Source organism: Ascidiella aspersa, chromosome 8 (genome assembly GCF_963924565.1).
Source record: "Ascidiella aspersa chromosome 8, kaAscAspe10.2, whole genome shotgun sequence".
Classification (NCBI taxonomy): domain Eukaryota; kingdom Metazoa; phylum Chordata; class Ascidiacea; order Phlebobranchia; family Ascidiidae; genus Ascidiella; species Ascidiella aspersa.
Genome location: NC_139454.1, coordinates 10,014,928 through 10,034,858, shown reverse-complemented (window position 1 = coordinate 10,034,858; position 19,931 = coordinate 10,014,928). Strand labels below are relative to the sequence as shown.

Sequence of the window (19,931 nt, the reverse complement as noted above, 5' to 3'; positions counted from 1 at the left end):
AGGAATGAGGAACAAACATGTTGACTGAAGAAAATGGAAACATAATTTAAATTTGCAGCATTTGATTTCCTATCAAAGCTTACCACGGTGGATGTTGTAAAAGACTTTATTCGTTTTCGTATTTCATTGATTTTATGTGATACGAGAAAACACGAACTCCACAAATGCTAATAAAACAACTCTTACGGCTTTCTATAGTAATTTTAGAAAACATCAAGTCCCTAGCCGCTAGTGAGTCCCCTACAGTTAAAGCCGCTAGTGAGCTAGTGAGTCCTTAAATCGGGTATTAAGTTAACTTGATAGTAAGAGCTTATATTACAGACCACAATTAACCAATAAACAAATTTATTAGATGAGAGTATTGAAAGTTATTAACACACCACAAATGATTATTATTATACACAGAATTACTTACGGACAATAGCAAAACTTAGCATAAGACAACTAACATTCTGTGCGTTTAAACCACAAAGCCCGCTTCAAAATATCTACTGAAATCTAACTTTCCAAGCGCTCCTAAATATACCCAATACAGGAATCATTTTGTCACAATATCTGCAAAAAGGCGTCGCCCAGAAACCACCACAAAATATTCCATTAATAAAGACATGACTTAGAAATCGCGAAAGCCGATTTAAAGTGGAAAAATCGCAAAACCTGACCGTCCGTATACAGATTAAGATTTAGCGGTTCGGCACGGCCTGTTACCGGTGAACAGATTAAAATCAGCATGAAGCAACTATGCATCGCAGTGAGTCACGAACGGAGATTATCAGCGCGAGATTGGCATGTTGTTCAAGGCAAAAATATATCTGACAACTTTATCGAGCAAAAAACAAAACACTAGAAAAAGATGCGAATTGCAAGATTATAAATTTGGTAGGAAACGAAATTCTGCCAATCGTCAAGGTAATAACCCAATACTGAATGCGGAATGACAAGATACATAACAATACGTTTCGGACCCGCGATTGTTTATATCATTTCCGGAATGCAAAGGTCAGTTGAAAAGAAGGACCGGCCATTCAAATTGAGCAACGCCCAATCTCTTGCTATAAAGAGTTAAAGAGTATCAAAACTTTAAATTTTGTTTTAAATTTGTAAAGCTAAACTAATTCGCTTAAAGTTGTTTTTAATGCAGTTGACTAGAGAAAAAAAAAAACAATGCTAAAGAGGTAACTTTTCCAGCGACCTTAACATAAATTAGTTTGCCAGAACATGTTTGACCCCTACCATATCACCCTAGAATAATAAAAAAAAGACAATTTCTGGAAGAATGTATAAGCGAGCCCTAAAACACCTACGGCAAACACAAGCACCAAATGAATAATATGTGGGGTTGAACATAAGCATTTTCGCAGCATTTTGGCCTTTCCGTGATAAGTATAAATTCAGGGACAAGATATACATAATGTTGACCGCATTAAACAATAAAATATGTCAATAAAACTTTAAAGCAAAGTCGAAAATCTTTCATGTCAGAAAACCTTTCATGTAAAAAAAGGTCTTTAATAGAATAAACTATACCCGGTATTGTAATGTAGAACAGAATGAGTGCTTGTAGTAACAAGATGAGTAATATCAACGGCTGCCTATGTTTTGTACAACTGTAAATGATTTTTACAATTATTAGACATAACCTTTAAAATAAACACTTTACATTTATTAAGACTAAATTCCCGAAACGTCTGCAATTCTATGATTTTGTGCACGAAGCACAATTTTGGCAACTTCAAGCACAAAAACGGTAACACAAATCTAAAATAACAGCGTATCGCAGAGCCCCTTCTCAATAATACACTTTGGTAGATTTTAGTCAGTTGAGGTGATGTTTATACGTGGTTTGCGGTTGACATAGACTAATTTTGATCTAGCCCCAAATTACACGTATTTGGAGAAAAAAAATTGCTTACATAAGTTGTATGTTTTTTATGTTACTACAGTTAATTTCTAAGTACAATTTTTATTTTAGGGAAAATGGTTTTCAACCTACTTAATGGATGTTTTGTACTCATGCCGATAATTTTTGCCAATCTGAAGTTCGGGTGATTTGAGCAAAAAGTGCAAATCACTTCAAAATTCAAACTAAAATAATATGGCATGAATTGGTAAAGCTATAAGAGCGGCCACATTAAAATTAAAATCTACTTTGTCTTTTGCCAAGTAAATCCTACACGCTATAGTTGGAAACGCCTAAGGACTGTTTCGCCATGGAAAATACGTCTGGCGATATGATATATCAACGAACGTATTCTGCCTAAGTCATTTACTTGAGGCACAATGTTGGGAAAGGATTCATTTCTTTTGCTCTTTCTGCTGCTATGTGTTGCTGTAACTGATGGAACATCCAACAAAGGTACGTATTTTTTATGTAGAACTATTACCCAAACAATACTTTTGTTGTTTTTTTTGAAGTGCATACAAGGTCATCGTTATTAAACTAATATAACGCGAGGCACATTTATAAGTATGATTTACGTTCGAAATTATTACGCTTTTTTATAAATACTTGTTTGAGCACGTTACGCAAAACTAAGATAAATTATTTAAACCATATAATTTCCAACTTTCCCGTGTGTATTTTCGAAAAAATAGGTTTAATATTCCAATAAAAATTTCCCAAAACAAGTTTTTTGTTTTAACGTTCTCCGGCAAGTTATTTGTAAATTGTATACAAAAAATTATGCTGCTTTTACTGAAACGTGATAGGCAAACAAAACAAATGAATAGAGCTTGAACAAGATACGCCACATATAGCAGCCAGCATTTCAGACTTGAAAAGATTACCTAGAAAAGGTCAGATACACGTCAAGACCACAAATAACTTTTATTCGCCCGAGGTCAAATTTATTTACGTGCGTCGTTCAATCTTTGCATTAGGAATTAGGCAACAAATGTCTGTGTTCCATCATGTGACAAAATCTGGAGGTTTTTGTCTCATGACATCTAGCATTCGGAATGTCTTATATGTACAATTTCTTTTTACTACCGATTTGGGACAAAATCACGGCCTTTCATTGCGATAGCAAATGACGTAATAAATCTGAACAAAGCAGCACAATCGTTAAAATTGAAAATTGCAAAGTTAATTTATTCTGTGGATTATTTCCGAAACGCATAACTTTAGAGTGATCCGCGCCAATACCACTTTCATATCAAGCGAGTACCCATACTACCACGTGATATCTGAAGTCAGTTACGATCCCATTTTCTCGGACAGAAATGGAGTTCGTTTCTGCATGAGAAAATCAACTGAGTTTGGAACGGGAGCCCAAACAATATTTAATTTGCGTGATTTGGTTGATCTTAAAAAAGTGCGATGGCTATAACAAAGACGTTCTCCCGATTTTGTCAGAACTACAATATTTACTCATGATTATTTGCGTGATTTGGTTAAACGTGAACAAGAAGGATGGTTATTAGACAGAGGTATCTCCGATTTTCACGCGACTGCTATTTTTACGCAAATATTAGATGCATGATTTAGTTGGCTGTAAATAAGTGCGATTTAATAACGTAGGCTATATAACACCACTATTGATTTGCCTATATGCTGCACTGTAGATAAGCGGGTCTGTGCAAAACGCTAAATGCAGCCAATCGCTATACAAAATACACAATTATAAAGCGCGTTCAATGCGTGTAAATAAACAAATTCGACTTTAGGTTGGAGCCACTGGAGCCCCTGGTCATCTTGTCCGGGTAGCTGCCATGAGCCATCGCAAAAAAGTATCCGAAGTTGTTTCAGCGGTACCTGCCCAACAGAAAACAGAGTAGAAACGAAAACTCGTCCCTGCAACATTACCCTCTGGGTGGCAGGTTTGAATAGCGTATAATTTTACAGTATAGTAATTTTGTAATCTGTTTGTTTTTGGTTTCATTTATTTATGACTTCGATAGTTTGTTGTGCTATGCAATTTTTTTTCACATTTGTGCTACCAAAAAGTTCTATTGCTGCCGGGTTATCGTCACCGAAAAGTGAATTTTTGCTGCGCGTGGCATGAAGGAAAACTTGGACAACTACATTTTTTTTAGCTTTTACAATAACATTACAATTTTCTTGAAAACCATAAAATAAATTGGCATTTGAACTAGAATTACATTTAATTTATACACAATCAATTTATTTTAAATGGCAATTCCTTCTTATAAGAATGTGAAAGGCAAATATTGCTGTTCCATATTGGTATTTTTTGACCTAACCTATATGTGTTTAGATTGCAAAATGTATCCAGAGGTAATCCCGAGTCAAAAATATTAATCTAAATTCTTTATTCCGACTAAGACAATAAAAATGTCGTAGGACAAAGTAACGCTTTTGGGTAAAACCGAATTAGATTGGAACTAGAATTAGAACACAAAAGCCAATAAAAATTAGATTAGAATTAGAAATAGCCACATTTTGCTATTTTTATTTGTTTTTTCAAATTTGTTTTCAGAATTATATAATTTTTCAAGTACAATTTACGGATGCATGAAGCCGTATTTAAATAAGTTTGATTGGTACCAGTGTTGTAATGACTTAAGTCACATTTTTTTAATGACTTGCCTTAAGTATTTTGGGCAAATGATTTGACTTGACTTAAATCATTTGGAAAAATGACTTAGGTTAAAATAAATTGTTTTAATTAGGCAATTATTTATAAAATTGCGGTATTTATCCCAATCTTTGCACATAAAAGAATTTGCTTGTGTTATGTTGCTTTTGTGTTATTTTTTTGCTTGAGTTGCTCATAATCGGAAGAGTTTGCTGGTTTTCATAAATTAAAGTTTTATTTTGTTTAAGGGCTGGTTTGGAAGTTGCTATAACTATGACTTGACTGGGACTTGACTTGGGCAACCGATGACTTGGACTGGGACTTGACTTGCTATTTTTTCAAAAAGACTTGACTTGGACTTAAATTAGTTTACGAATGACTTGACTGGGACTTAATTTATTTCAAAATGACTTGTTTACAACACTGCTTGGCACCATATGTTTACTTGGGACCGAGTTATAGACATCCAGACACCGTTTTAAATCGCGAATGCTCTGTCGGGTATTATTTTCTCTTGATCTCTGTCACTTTTCAGGAAAATAATTTTCAATTAAACTCAATGGCAGAACTGGCACATTTTTTTCGACTTACTGCTCTTAATTACCATTTTGCACGCAATGTGTATTCTTTGAACATGGCCTTATGCAGTCTTACTAGCCGACGATAAACGCACCCACGTCATGTATGTGGTTCAGCGGATGCCTTGGTATAGGCTTATCAAAATCAATCAGCCTCATCGGGATCAAAGTGCAAGCAGGGTTGACAAAAACTAGCGCCCAATTAAGGCTAGTTATTTTTATAGCCTGGTCTCCACTATAATCCTGATTAGGCTGACTAATTTCGGTAAGCCTTGTCGAAGGCATCCGGTATTTTATAGATGGGAACTACTTTTTTGCAGAAATCTTTGATCGATTTCGATCTGATTCTCATTACCTCCCAAGGCTCGTTCAAGACTTTTACCGCTACCTATTATCACCTCCTTTGGATTTAACCTCTTTTAACGATCATTCTGCAACCAAAAACAAGTGGCGAAACTTCGTAAGTTCTGACAAAGCATTTACGTCATAGCAGCAGCACAACAACGAACTTAGATGGCTTCTATAACTGCATTATATAAAGTTAACGTTTGCAAGTCGGTGTATTTGGCATTTATACTCAAAGTTTAGTTGGTATCATAGGCGTCAGTTTTCATGTAGCCTACAAGAACATTTTTTATATATATATAAACTTTCGGAGATAGTATTTAATAAGTGTAACTATCGATGAGTATATTGTATAATTGAAACAAGGTGGCCTAATACTATGGTTTAGGTTGTAGCCATAAATATAATATTTGTAAGGAAATCCTTTAACAGGGATGTTCATGAAATGTGTTATTTTACTTTTGTATATGATATAAGCAATAAAACAGAAAAAGACTAATGGTTGCTCAACGTATCATCACCAACTAACTTAACTTTTCTTTTCGACTTTTCTTATCTAATCTTTATGAATAAGCGACGTAAAATTTCACTGTTTGTTCTTTGCAAATGGACTTGCTCACCTTCCTACAATTTAATCGCACCTCGCTAGTTAACCATCACAGTCAAAGACATAACTAGAACTTTCTCTTTTGTGAAAACGTCAATACCACAATTGTCAAGGAATGACTTGTTTAAAACTGGTCGAAACCAATACCGCATTGATTAATTTATTGTTTCAGGTGGTATTTAAAGTTGGAAATGAGCGTGATGAAAAGGCTTTTTACAACAGGAAATACACGTGAGTTATAAAGCGTATTGTAAATTGACAAATCGTCTCGATTAACTTAAACGTAATGCATAATTAAGCAACATCTGATATTATGGCTTTTTAGTGGTCCGTCGTACTCCTTTACAACCTTCGCTACACATCCTTTCACTGCAATATTTCTGATCGATGACAGTCCCATTCCTAACAATTACACAATCACGGTCGGTACGATGTATTAACGTGATAAATATGAGTTAGTTTTGCACCTTTAATTTACCCCTGTGCAATATGTTTTGTTCAGATTTAAAGACAGCAAAATTCTACTTTTTAAGGTACTGTCTGGTTTTGCCACTGACGGAACCAGTGACATCGCGTCTTTCCGGGGATCCATTGTTTGGCGAAACTATACGATGGAATATGGAGGCCTGCAAATTTTTTCCTCAAGACATGGAACACTTTGCAGAGTTTTCTTTTCATTGCCGCTGACTCCAGTAAGTATATATGAGCCTATTGAAGTTCAAGGATGTGCTCTTTGCAGGGTGAGACTTTCAAACTAATTAAAATCCTTGGGCACAATAAAACCATCATTGCATTGGAACAACTGTTTTTGTGAGACAATACTTACCTCGTTATTTTTGGGTGTATTTTGCTTTGACAGTATGATATAAGACTCTTAAAATATATGCAAAAATGGGACAATTATTAGCCGAGTGTAATTGGCTGCCATTATTTGGGTCTAAACGATCGACCCCCAATCACGATAAATTTCTACAAAAATCACTATAATTTTGGGCTCCACATTTATTAAGCCTTAACATTTGACAATGTTTAAATAGAACTTAATCATAGTAAAATTTGACCTGGCTTTAATAGAAGATAAGCTTTGTACGTACGAAAACATAATAAGTTTAGATCCTTTGTTTAGAATTGTTTGACTCTTTCTTAGGATTCTATTTTATCTACATTGACGTGCTTATTGAAACCGCTTTTTCTTTTCAACTTTGAAGATGAAAAGCATATGACTTAGCGCATATGACCGCAAGGGTAGCCTAAATTAAGGATGAGGTTCAGGCGATTTTTAAGTCACACTGTATATACACGGAAATAGGGCTTGCGACCATGTTACAAATCAAAAACCACCAACTCTTATTTATTGAACAGAATTCGACTCTCGAACTTATTTTGTCATCAAATTCAATTTTACGGACGTGGAATGTGGAAAATGAAGCATTTGTTGAGCCACAAGGTGGCGCTGCTGTGCTTGGATACATTCTTCTGTCAAAGTGAGATTTTAAGTATTTTGCTTAATCTTTAAGTTGCCCATGTATACCCATAACGTTTTATGTAATATTACTTTTAACGTTATTGACAGTTATACAGATAAGTATGAGTTCTGGCGTTATTGTTCTGCTAAGTTCTGTCTAATTTAGAATATATTATGAAACTGTATTATTAAAATGAATCTTTTACGGCCAACCAAACGGGTCAGCGAAGAAACTTTAAAAAAACATAAGAGTGTGGTACAGTATAGTAGATTGGAAGTAATGTAATGTACAGTATAACTTCCAGGATTGTGTAAAGCGCGATTTACCTTTGGGAAATTAGATGTGTTAACGCTATTATAACCCTCGCCGGGCACTTAACAGGTCGCGCGAGAATGGACTTTGTTTAAACGTATTTACATTTGCAATGTAGCGTTAAAATATGTTGAAAAATACCACACAATACCTGAAAATATTGTTTACCAAGTTCGACGATATTGTTTACTAAGTTCATGAGTGTCGCATTGATGTTATAACGGACCACGTAAACGCTAACAGTTGCCCCAACAAATAGGGTAACCGACTGAAAATATAATGCTTAAAGAGTAACAGACATGAACCATATTTATCCTCTTTTTTATAATCATAAACAAATTTTGCAGACCCGTCGGCATAAAATTTCCACAAGACGAAATCAAGGCCACAATGCTTACAATGATGAATATTATTTTGAGTGGTGATAAATCAGGTAAAATCACTTGACTTCTCGTTCAATTGCTTGGCTCTTTTTTCCAACATGCTAACTGCTCAGGGCCGGATTAAGGGTACTGTACGCCTAAAGCTATTTACCATGAAAGGGCCCAATTTTGCAAAAAATATACACACAAAAAAATTGAAATTATTTACTGCAAAATAACACAAACATAATATAAACATGTAATAAATGTAATTAAGTGTCATACACTCATAGTGTCTGTGAGAAATTGGACCAGTGGGTCACTTTTGACGTTTTTTTATCCGCAGGTTTTATTTGCGTCGTAAAATGGAATTTGGAGGTAGTAACGTGAAATTTAATTTACCCTTCAACATACCACAGAATTTAACCCAAAATGTACGAAGAGAAAAGTTTAATAAATGCACCTTGATTATTCCTAGATTTTTATTTTAATAAAGCGTTGCTATTACCTGTCAAATACGCTGTGCATAATACTCTGTGCTAGCTGAATATTGGCCTAAAAGTTGACCTTAAGTAACCCCGTAGCATACCTTGCGTTGCGCGTTTCACGATGGAATATTCAGTATGCAAACTCTTTAAGGAAATTGGCAAATCTCTGCACCATACATTACAAGTTAGTTGCTCACCCAACGGCGTTTGACGAAAACTTAAAGATTAGGCGAAAATTATCGTCATGAAATTAGCTGACAAATGCCTAAATAAGAAAACCCGTCAGAAATAAGACCATGCAAAAACAGCGGCGCCCTAATGGCGCCGGTCAAACTAGGGCGTCGGAACGTCGACACTAAAACGGCCCATGCCAGACCTAACACACAGCGCCGATCGACCCACACCCTCTTCCTACAGTTTCATGCGTTATTTTAACCATTTAGTCAATAACACGATGTACTTATTTTGACAGATTTAGGTCTAATTCAGACAAATTTGATCTTTTTCTGTACTGGGCAGTAATCAGTAATCTGCGGTTTTATTTGTGGTCTTAATACTATAGGTTTACAGATTTTGCTGTATTTGTTATTGCTGCTTTTGAGCTTTTTTGTGTGTTCCCCTTAAAAGTGATAACACAGAACATAGATACTTCTTAACTGGTTTGCAGCATAAATAAAACGATTTGTTTTCCAGGGCCTAAGGCTAAAGCCTTTTTAGCCTATTGGTTAATCCGGCCCTGAACATGCTTCATACAGAGGTACCAACATTACACATAAAATTGTGCCTTTTGAATCGTTCGATAAACACGTACTTTGGTGTAAAATCTAAAGCAAGAGCGACAAACATTTTAGTAAATGTATCGCTAAAACACGATTTGCGAAATACCGATGTCATGATAAGGGTTGAGCCTTCATACAGCATCAGTTATACAATCGATAAAGGATAGCGATTTTAGTTAAAAACAAAAATCTTCAAAAAAAATAGTATTTCTCTGTTAGTTTGTTTTTCTTGTTTGCTTTGTGCTGAAGATAACATTGACTAAATTTTGAACCAACGAGCAATTTTGTATATTGAAGACGATTTATTCAGTTGCTGAAGCATGTGTTTTGGCATTCGCGATGTTGTGTTCCTCAATTTTGACCAACGATAAACAAACACTTAAAAAGCTAGGTCACATAGTTCCATTGCGAACAAACCGATATATCAGTTCGCTATTCATAGCATTACTTTAACCTTGTAAGAATTTAAAAAACCGGTATTTTTTTATTTTCGGATTATCATTCGAAACGTAGACATGATTCGCAGAATTCATTTTTTTCACAAAAGCAGATTTGAAAAATTACCATATTCAATGGGTTTAAAGTTGATAATGTAAACATATGTTTAAAGAAATCCTTGAGCGCGTTCGATTCAATGCGTGTAATCTCACAAGGGACGTCGCAAACTATTACCACTTCCCGTTGCCCATCGCACGTGAGGGAACCGTAATGACAGAGGAAGATGGTCACATGTACGATAAAGGGAACAAGGTGGGTTCAGCTAAGTTAGCTTAGTCTTTGCAGATTTTTGGGTTTACAAAATAAAAATAAAAACTCGTGTGGCCCAAACTCAACAACAAAAAAGGAAAAATGCGTTTCGTACTTTTCGTAACGAGTACCGGTACAGAATAATCATGTAGAGTTTGTAAACAGTGCATTCGCACGAAGTAAATATTTAATGAAAATTTCAACATTGACTGGAAATCGTGGATATAGCTTGTCATTCGAAATAAAATTTACAAAAAACCAAAAAGCACTGTTGATGAGCCAATCAATACGAAATAACCTAAATTTTCAAACTCACAAATTAATTAAAAGATAAACAAAATCTTTTTAAAATAGCAAACAAGCTTTACAAAAGCTATAGTTTAAGATGTCACCCGTGTTCTATCTTCTATCCCGTGTTCTATCTATGTACTGATAAAACGAAGTCGCACGTAACACAATGCGTCGTATTGCAACACAAGTAAATGAATGCTGCGCTTTTGCAAAACTATATATCGCAGTCAACTGGACGTATTACATAATTGAAAGAAAACTGACTCAAGCGAAATCAGGCCATTTTGACATCCCGAATTGGCAAGTGCGCATTTAATCATCACCACATATAAATGCGCTTAAGTTGCCTCAATGTAAATAAAATTACTGAAATAAACTTAAACTTTCAAAACGTACTGACTTATAAGTGAGCTTTCAACTAAACATTATACTACTGCATTCCAGGTCTACTTCAAAATTGGTGCCGAGGCCCGACAACTTGCAGTATACAACAAAACTTACAGGTGGGTGGGAATATCTAAAAGTCACCTATTTTGTAGATAGTTGACAATGTCGGTTCTTGGTAAAAAAATCACCATTTTAGAATAAACGTCAGGTTTACCTGTTAAGGATTTATAAAGAAGCAAAAAATGGTCGCCAGAAAAGCTAGCCTGCGGTGAGATTTCAGCTCATAAAATGTAACTGTCGCACTACGCTTACAGCAGGCAGAGATTTCCTGATTGTTTTTTGGCTCTAATCCATCTTAACCTATAACTAGCTCAATCGATAAAGTAATAGCCGTAAACAGGTCAAACTCAGGAATTAAAATCTCATCGTAGGCAATCTATTTTAGCAACCATGTGTTGCTTGTAACCGACTTGTTAAAGTTAATTTTAAACATCGTTTTTGTTTTAGGTAAAATTTGCTGGTTTCTGAATGATGATTGGTTTATATATGAATAATAGTTGCTACTGTTACTTGAAAAGTTTTCTTTTTCTTTTTTCATTTTTTTTAATACGACTGCCTAAAAAAGTAACGCAGGCTGGCGAAGTTTACCAACTTCAGTAAATTTTGATTTTATAAGCAAGATTGCCTTCGTGAAAGTTTTAACACTGCTATTCTCAGGGGTCCTTCGTATATATTCGCAACCTTCAAAGTACATCCATTCACAGCAATGTTTTTTCTTGGAGATGAATCCGGTCCCCGAAGGTACCAAATAGAGGTGAGTAAACACATTTGTAAATTTATTTTTACCATTTTCATGAAGTACTTTCAACATTGCCTAATTCGTATCGATTACTTTAAAGCAGGGGTTCCCAACCTTTTTTTACACCATTGCCCCCTTTGGAAATTTTGAGAAATCAATGGCGCCCCAATTTATTTCAACCTTTAGAAAAAATTAAGAAGCGTCATTTTAATTACAAAAACTGGTTTATACAGTAACATGTAGTTAGAATGATAAAATGATATAATTGCAACACACAATAAACATGTTGCACTGAATATGTTAAAAATGGAAATCACCTTGACCCTTGCAAGATAAATGTCGACCTTAATTCCTGATCAGTAACAGCAAAATAATCTAGCAAAGCTAGCAATTCAGGTCAGACACATTAACCAGATCTTAAAAGATATATATATATATATCGCCAACTAAGGCATCGTCAGTATATCTGAATAAAAAAACGCAACAGTATAAGAAAGAGTCAGCAATATTAAAGATTAAATAAAACAAGTAAAATAACTAAAATATAAAAGCTATTAAATAGTAATGACATCCAAGTTGTATAACCCCTGTACAGAAACAATAAGAACGGGTCGAGAGAAACGCGGCAACGCAAAACAACGGCACAAAAACGGCAAGGCAAACAAATGGAGTAGAGGCGTAAGGAAACGATAAGAACTAGACAAATACTACTTAATTTGGGGCAGTACCATTTTTTGAATATTGATTCTAGCTTTAATTTTGTTAAGCCATCTATCCTCACAAATGTCTAACATGTGGAACGGTGGCTGGGCAACAAACTGAACAATATAACAGCTAGTAAAGCTAGCTTTCTTATACTGTCTTATACAGTTGCGTTTGTTTTTATTCAGATATACTGACGATGCCTTAGTTGGCGAAATATATATATATCTTTTAAGATCTGGTTAATGTGTCTGACCTGAATTGCTAGCTTTGCTAGATTATTTTGCTGTCACAATAAACATGATAGCATGTTTTTGCTCGATAGTATGTTTTTGCTTGTTTTTGCTTTAACAATGTCCTAATTGCTGCTTAAGTGGTGGAAAGAGCCAGTCGCATGCCAAATTGAATATCAAAGACACTACGCTGCTTTGTCTTCAGAAGTAACAATGTTGAAAACCAACATTCACAACGTTATGTTGATGAAAAAGGCAACAGCAATGACATAACAATTTCATTAGTCTTAGGGTACGAATTGCTTAGTTTTGCCCAAAATGTGGTCAAACTATCTTTCTCAATGCCCCCGAGGGAGCCATGGCCCACTGGTTGGGAACCCCTGCTTTCAGCTTTGATGAATTACAGGTGGACTCAACTCTAGCATCAGGTGCACAAGGCGGCTTGTTTCAGACTTTCGAGGGATCAGTTTCCCTGCGCAACTACACCCTGAAATATCGAGGCGCACAAGCTTTTTCCTCCAGGGCTTCAACAGTTTGTGAAGTTTACTTCTTCCTGCCTCTAGAACCGGTGCGTATCTGTATAGCTGCTGTTCACCTATAAACAGTTTTGACGAAAGTCATTGCAGTTCCCAACCGGGGTACTGTTTATTACGCTAAAGGCTGCCTGTGTGTCTTTTCTACGTAGGCCTATATTAGATATATATTTTAATATTATATTTGAATGACATACATTATAAATTCTTGTGGATTTTATTTTTTACTCTATTGGGAAGCTTCCTGACAGAATATTTTGTGTCCGACTGGATTGCATCAAATTAAAAAATGTATTTCTTCATTGTGTACAGTTCACGTGATGTTTTAATTTAATTACTTTAACATCGCTGTAAATCACTTTCTGAAATGACATCAAAGGTGCCGCAAAGAATTTTATATAAGGTATCGTAAGCCCTAAAGTCAGAAACCACTGACCTGAAGGAATGGATTCACCACACGCTAATGGACAAAAATTACTCCACCTAAGTCATTGGGCATATGGCTTGACTTTCGGCAATCACTTAAAGAAATTACTTTTATTATTAAAAAAATTACTTTTCAAATATGTTGCCAAAACCTAGTATGAATTTATTAAATTTAATAGTTTAGCATTAATTTTATGTTATCAACAACTCGACTTGGAATTGCCTTTGCTTTGAATGACTAGTGAAACAAAAATCCCACAAGATAAGCTAAAACTTTCTCTTATGGCTAGTAAAAATCTATCGAAGAGGCGACAAAGAGATCATGAAAATATCTAAGTCGAACATGTCATTAGGCTTTATGGGTCACAAGCGCTATTTAATACTCACCTTTAATCTTGCCGTGCTTATACCAATGAAGCATTAAATAATCAAATGTAAGTTGTAATTATTTACATACTTTAAGCCAAACAAAATGTTTTAAATGGTGTACTCAAGTGCTTTCAATTTGTATTGTTCTTTGTTTCAAAATGTACACAACTGCGAAAGTTTCTGAATATTTTTTGTACCGTCACATTTCGAGGAGGTTTTGAAGGTTTGTAAAACTCCGACCTTATTTTAGAACTCAAATCGTAAACTTACTTTATTGGCACGTAAACGAAATCTTGAGATGGAAAATCGAGCTTTTGTGCGTTTGGGAGGCGGCAAGGCTGTGTTCGGATATACTCTTCTTTCAAAGTAAGTTTCTCAAATTGAAATAAAGTTTACCGTTTCCAAAACGTCCGCAGCAGGCACATAATAAAAAGCTAGCGCAGTTGCCTAAGAAAATATTTTTTGTTGAGAAATGGGATACGTATGTAATAAGATTGTAGGGAAACCTGCTAACTAAATGCTGCAACGGTATTCGTGAAATACAATCTACAGGCTAAACAAAACGCAATTTAACTTTCTCTCTTTGGATAAATTTAATGAAATCACACAAAGTGTATTGTTACTCCTTGTTTATCTGTTTTTTAAAAGTACCTAATTAAACATTTAAACAAAGTTATCAACCCAAAGCTGGTGCATTTTTGTTACCTGTTTTTCTAAATAAGTTTTCTTATATTGAGAAATGATGGTAGAACGTCTAACGATATATGAACTTTGTAGGCAATTCGGTAGGAGAATACCAAAACGAGACATTAATCAGGCGATGTTTGCCATGATTCATATCCTTGTCGGAGCTGATTACTCAGGTAAAGTCGGTCGTGTTTTTGGCAAATAGCTTAGGCTATATACGTGGCTTTGTGTAGGCTAATAACTTGATTACAATAGATATTATAAACCAGTGCTTCTTACTTTTTTTCCTTGATAGCCGGCTTTAACCCACAGTGTACCTGAGCGTCCATGCTAATGTGTAAATTACTTCAGGCGTACTAATTGACTTTCTTATGTAAGGTTATTGGCTGTTGTTGCGTTTCACCGTTTTATGAGCGGCAAAATGTTTGTAAAGTGCGATCCTTCTGCGTCCGGTTTGTTTACGTTTTGATACTGTCTTTTAGTTAGATCTGGATTTCTTTACCGTTGTGCCGTGGAAGGCTGCCGTGGAAGTGCGTCGCGGACAAACGGAAAACATATTCAAAATTATTGCACATATATATTTTTTAGCATTTTTTTCGACAAAGTAATAAAAACTAGCAAGAAATTTAAAAGCAATGCCAGTATATCAAAAAAACGCGCTTGCTTCGCTCGCCAGGTGCGCCCGGACTTAAAATGGTTAACAAACACTCAACTAGATTAACTATTAAGTTGATCGCGTTTCCTCAAAGTAGTTTTATTACACTTTTCACTAGTAGTATGGTTGGCCACGTGTCGACTCGAATTTTAAACCAATCAAACGCTCTTTTTGTTGCGCTTTACGCCAAAACTATATTGCCTCCTTAAATGTAATTAAACACGTTTTTTAGTGCGAAAAAATATCAGTGGCCCGCCTGATTTACAACTGTTCTAACATTTTATAACAGAATTTTTAGTTAACAATTTGTGTGGCCCGCAAGGACCTTTCTGAGCTTGGTTTTGGCCCGCGACTAGGAAAAGTTTGCTGTCCCCTGGATTAAAAATCTCGGTGAAGAGAGTTGAATAATGTTTGGCCATGACATAACCCTGTGAAATAATGTATATGTATATTAGGAATTAGTCTTTATGTTGGGCTACGACAGAAATGAATTGCATTATAAAACAATTTCTTAAATCGTCAGCCATTTTATTTGCGCGGTAGTTTGCACTAGTGTGTTTAAACCGCAATTATTTTTCTATGTAAATTTTATGTTGTGTTACCTAAATCAATTTTTTAAGGTATAAGCACTTATAGGTCAGCAATTTTTTTTAATTTGTACACATGCTCGCGTAAATTGCTGTAGTATGTTATGTTAGACAACCTAAAATATGACTGACAGCTCATCGAAACGAAAGTGCAGACAGTATTATGCGAGACAACGATTAATATTGCACTTTGCTGTTAGGCAAGATAATGGTGGCGATATGAAATATTATGGAGCCCAAGGGGGCGCTAGTGTAGAAAAGGTTGGCAAACACTGGTATAGGAATAGATCAAAAATGATTTGTTTGGCCCTCTATCAATTAAATATATTTAAGAAGCGCTAATTTAATCCTTTCAATTGCTGTCTTGGTTAGCCTTAAATATCGTTTACAAATATGGAAAATACCCATCTTGCCTTTAAACAGGCTTACTGAAACACCTTAAGAAAGCCAGTAGAAAAACTTGAAGAGGTGAGACTCGAATTACTAACCTATTAATATTTTGAAGTGCGGTAAATTGACAGTGAGTGACTCAAGCCAATGACTTGACTTAAGCGCAGTAAAATCATTGCTTTAATGACTGTTGATTTTTCTGTAAAATGTTATATCCAATTCAGTTCCGAGTGTTTGGACATCTTGGTCCGCCAGTCCTATCAGTTGTCGCGTCTCTGGGATTCAAACAAGAAGCCGAAGTTGCACCAGCGGCCGTTGTCTGCAAACTTCCAGCACTAATGAAACTCAAAGTCGCCCATTGAGCGGTTTTAAATGCGTCGCTAAAGGTATGCATTTATTTTATCCGTGTAAATCGAAACATTTGGGTGGTGAACGACTAGTATTGACAGTTAATCAGAAACCCCAATCTTGAGATTTTTTTGAAGGAAATAAGATTAAATCAAGTCATTCGGTTTATTTCACAGTTATCGTTTTCCCACTGTGTATAGCAATAGTTAAACTACATTTGACATGGGGAATTCCTAATTTGTTTTGCTTTAGAATTGTTCGAGCGCTTTCTAAAGATGTGGTTCCATCTCAAGCCACAACAACTCTTCAGTTTCTACTTGTACAAGTTTCCGACAGGACGTGTACGAACTTCGATTTTCGACGGGGGAGGGAATATGTTTGACGTGGGGAATAAGGTAAGTTCTGTGTTCTTACTGAAACAATGTGTTTGATTCATTTTATTATAAAATATTGTTTCAGATTTGTAAGCGTATTTTGATTTTTTTGATTTGCTTCAAATTGATGAGGGGATTTAAAAAAACAGTTTAATATTTGGTATTTCTGCTTAACCCTTATTATTTTTCGACAAATTGACAACAAATAAAGGCAGAGTGAGCACAAATAACCGTTCCGCGATAAAACTTATTTCCAGGTTTACTTTAAAGTGAGGAATGCGAGACGTCAACTGGCTGTTTACGACAAACGTTACACGTAAGTAATTTTTTTGGTTTTTTGAAAGCAGCCTCGGCTGGCCCTTTAAAACATGTGAAAAAAAACATAATTTTCAGAGGTGCATCATACATTTTTGAAACCTTCACCATACATCCGTTCACCGCATTTTTTGTCATTGATTTTGATTCCGGGCCAGGAACATACTCTATAGAGGTAAGTAAACATTGGATTTTGTCCAAAACAACTTTCTAAATTTAGCCCAAACACGAAAGATGCGTTTTTGAAAGGTGGAGTCAAATCTCGGTGCTAATGGAAGGGGCAAGTTTGGTACTTTTGATGGTTTACTTTCTTTGCGCAACACTACCTTGCAATATGGTGGCGCCCAAGTGTATGATGCCAGCCCATCATCAGTTTGCGAAGTCTACTTTTTCATGCCTCTCACTGGTGTAAGTATATGCGAATACTGGGACAATAGTTAAACAATAGTTTTTTTATTTGAAAAAAACAAATCATTCAGTCCGCCAATACTTTCCGAAATTGATAAAAGTTGTTTCGTTATTCGTTAAATCTTCTAAATAAGTTTATTTCCCTTTATTACGACCCATTTGGGTTCGTCTAATAAAATTTTCTCCTATTCCATTCTAAAACATATTTTAATATTTTCGGCCCTGTTGATTGTGCTTTAATATGATCCTTAAAATTGGTGTCTGATACATAATAATTTTAATAATTGTGATCTGTAATCTAATTATCATGCCAAAATGCCAGACATTGGAGTAGTTACCCAATTTGCCCTACTTCATATGGGGTGTTTTAAGTTGGTTTCAATCATTTTAATTTAAACTATTACATAAAAAGCGATTGTTTTGTTTTCAGAACACGAGCCCCAAACTAATTATGTCGACGCCTGATCTATGGAACCATTATTTGGAAAACAAAGCGTCAGTTCAATCCAAAAGTGGTCAAGGTGTTCTTGGATACATTCTCTTGTCAAAGTGAGAATCGTACACTTTAATAAATAAAATCAAACCAATAAAAACGTTACAGCAATTAAATAATTCTATTAAAAGATTCTCATCATTGTTTGTAGCGTATACCCTAATTACACTCAATACTAACTTAAAAGATACTACGCGCATTGTAAGAAAAAAACAAAATGCGTTAATTTGTTTAAATATTTGAAATGTAAATCAAAACTTTATTCTTTGCAGAATATATGGTGAAGAAGTGTCCAAAAGAGTAATCAAGTTCATAATGTCTAAAATGATGGAAATTCTTTTGATGAAGAACGAGGTAACTATTTAAAACAAAGTTTCAGTGTTGTAAACCAATCATTTTGAAATGCTTTAGGTCTAATTAAAGCATTTTTGAATAAACAACAGGCAAGTCTGAGTCTAAGTCCTCAATTCGTCCAAGTCCCACTCAAGGCATTTTATTAAAGCAAAGTCAATTCCAAGTCAAGTCTTTGCCATAAAAATACAAAGTTAAACTATTAAAATTGGTGAAATCGCCTATGTATGAGCAATATCTCAATTGGAAAGTAACAGAAATGAATCATATAGCAAGTAAATTCTTTATGTGTAAAAGTTACAAATAACTCAATTTTATAAAAAATGTTAAATGAAACTATATTATTTCAATGTAAGCCGTTTGTCCAAAAGACTTAATTCACATCAATTCATTTGTCTTAAAACACAAGTCACGTCATTTTAACCAAAATACTTAAATCAAGTCAAGTCAATTAACATAGTAACTTCCTGGCTTAAAAGTGATCTACAGACTTACAGCATGGTTTCCTCATTTAAAATTTATTTAGACATACTAATAATTATGTTGAATACGACCACAAAACAACATCTTAAGGTTCAACTAAACAAGACCAACATTTGAAAATAAAAATAAATTACCAGTCATTTCATCTTTGTCTTAGCTTATGTGGTGTTTGTTTCGACTAATTTCCTTAAAAATAGAAATAAAGTTATTTTAATTTCCTTAAAATAGCTTATTTGTTTTCCAGAATTAAACGAAGAGAAACAATTAGAATTGTATATAAATTGAAAGCAAATCAATCAACAACGCTTCCTTATATGCCCTCGCTAACGACGCTAACCATCCTTGTATTAGTTTTGTCACATTTTGCTTTTATGATTTTTGCTGTAAACACGAGAACCGAATGTCATGGAGTCACTTGATTTGAATCATGGAAGCAAAATATATCAGTTAATGATGCAACAAAATGTTTGTGGTGAAAACGGAAACTAGGTTTAACGGTTAATTAAAGAAAGCCTGTTAAAAATGCAATTCTAAACGTACCACCCCGCACTTTTTGTACGAAATAAATATGTAACAAAAAAATTTGGTTGTTAAAGTAGCTGCCAAAGCTCCAAAGATTAGATTGGAATGATATGAGCCGAAAATTTATTTTCAGACATATTTTGATTTGCCGCTGTTCTATTTTAGTTTGCTTTTGATATGTTTTAGAGCGATTTTTCCGGAGCTTCATAGAAAAAGTATACATCGTGGAATTTATAAATTTTTAGACATGACGTTGAGTGGTATGTATAGGTTCGACTTTGCTTAGAAGTTCGGAGTCTGCCTTCCTAGAGGGCTTTATTAGGGGGAATGAAAAAACAAATAGTGAGCATGTTGAA

The 19,931-nt window shown here is 34.9% G+C and overlaps 1 protein-coding gene across 1 annotated transcript; it reads left to right on the top strand.

Moving 5' to 3' along the window:
* Positions 1–2,220: 2,220 nt before the first annotated feature.
* On the top strand, positions 2,221–19,793 carry LOC146136016 (uncharacterized). The gene is made up of 22 exons (XM_083395402.1): positions 2,221–2,356; positions 3,667–3,819; positions 5,437–5,576; positions 6,241–6,299; positions 6,394–6,490; positions 6,602–6,760; positions 7,431–7,552; positions 8,194–8,279; positions 10,086–10,225; positions 10,958–11,016; positions 11,618–11,714; positions 13,041–13,202; positions 14,213–14,328; positions 14,740–14,825; positions 16,506–16,667; positions 16,882–17,024; positions 17,261–17,319; positions 17,397–17,493; positions 17,568–17,726; positions 18,157–18,275; positions 18,492–18,573; positions 19,298–19,793. Exons 1-22 carry the CDS (start codon positions 2,281–2,283, stop codon positions 19,301–19,303), a joined length of 2,379 nt encoding a protein of 792 aa, XP_083251528.1. The 5' UTR covers positions 2,221–2,280; the 3' UTR covers positions 19,304–19,793.
* The last annotated feature ends 138 nt before the right edge of the window (positions 19,794–19,931 follow it).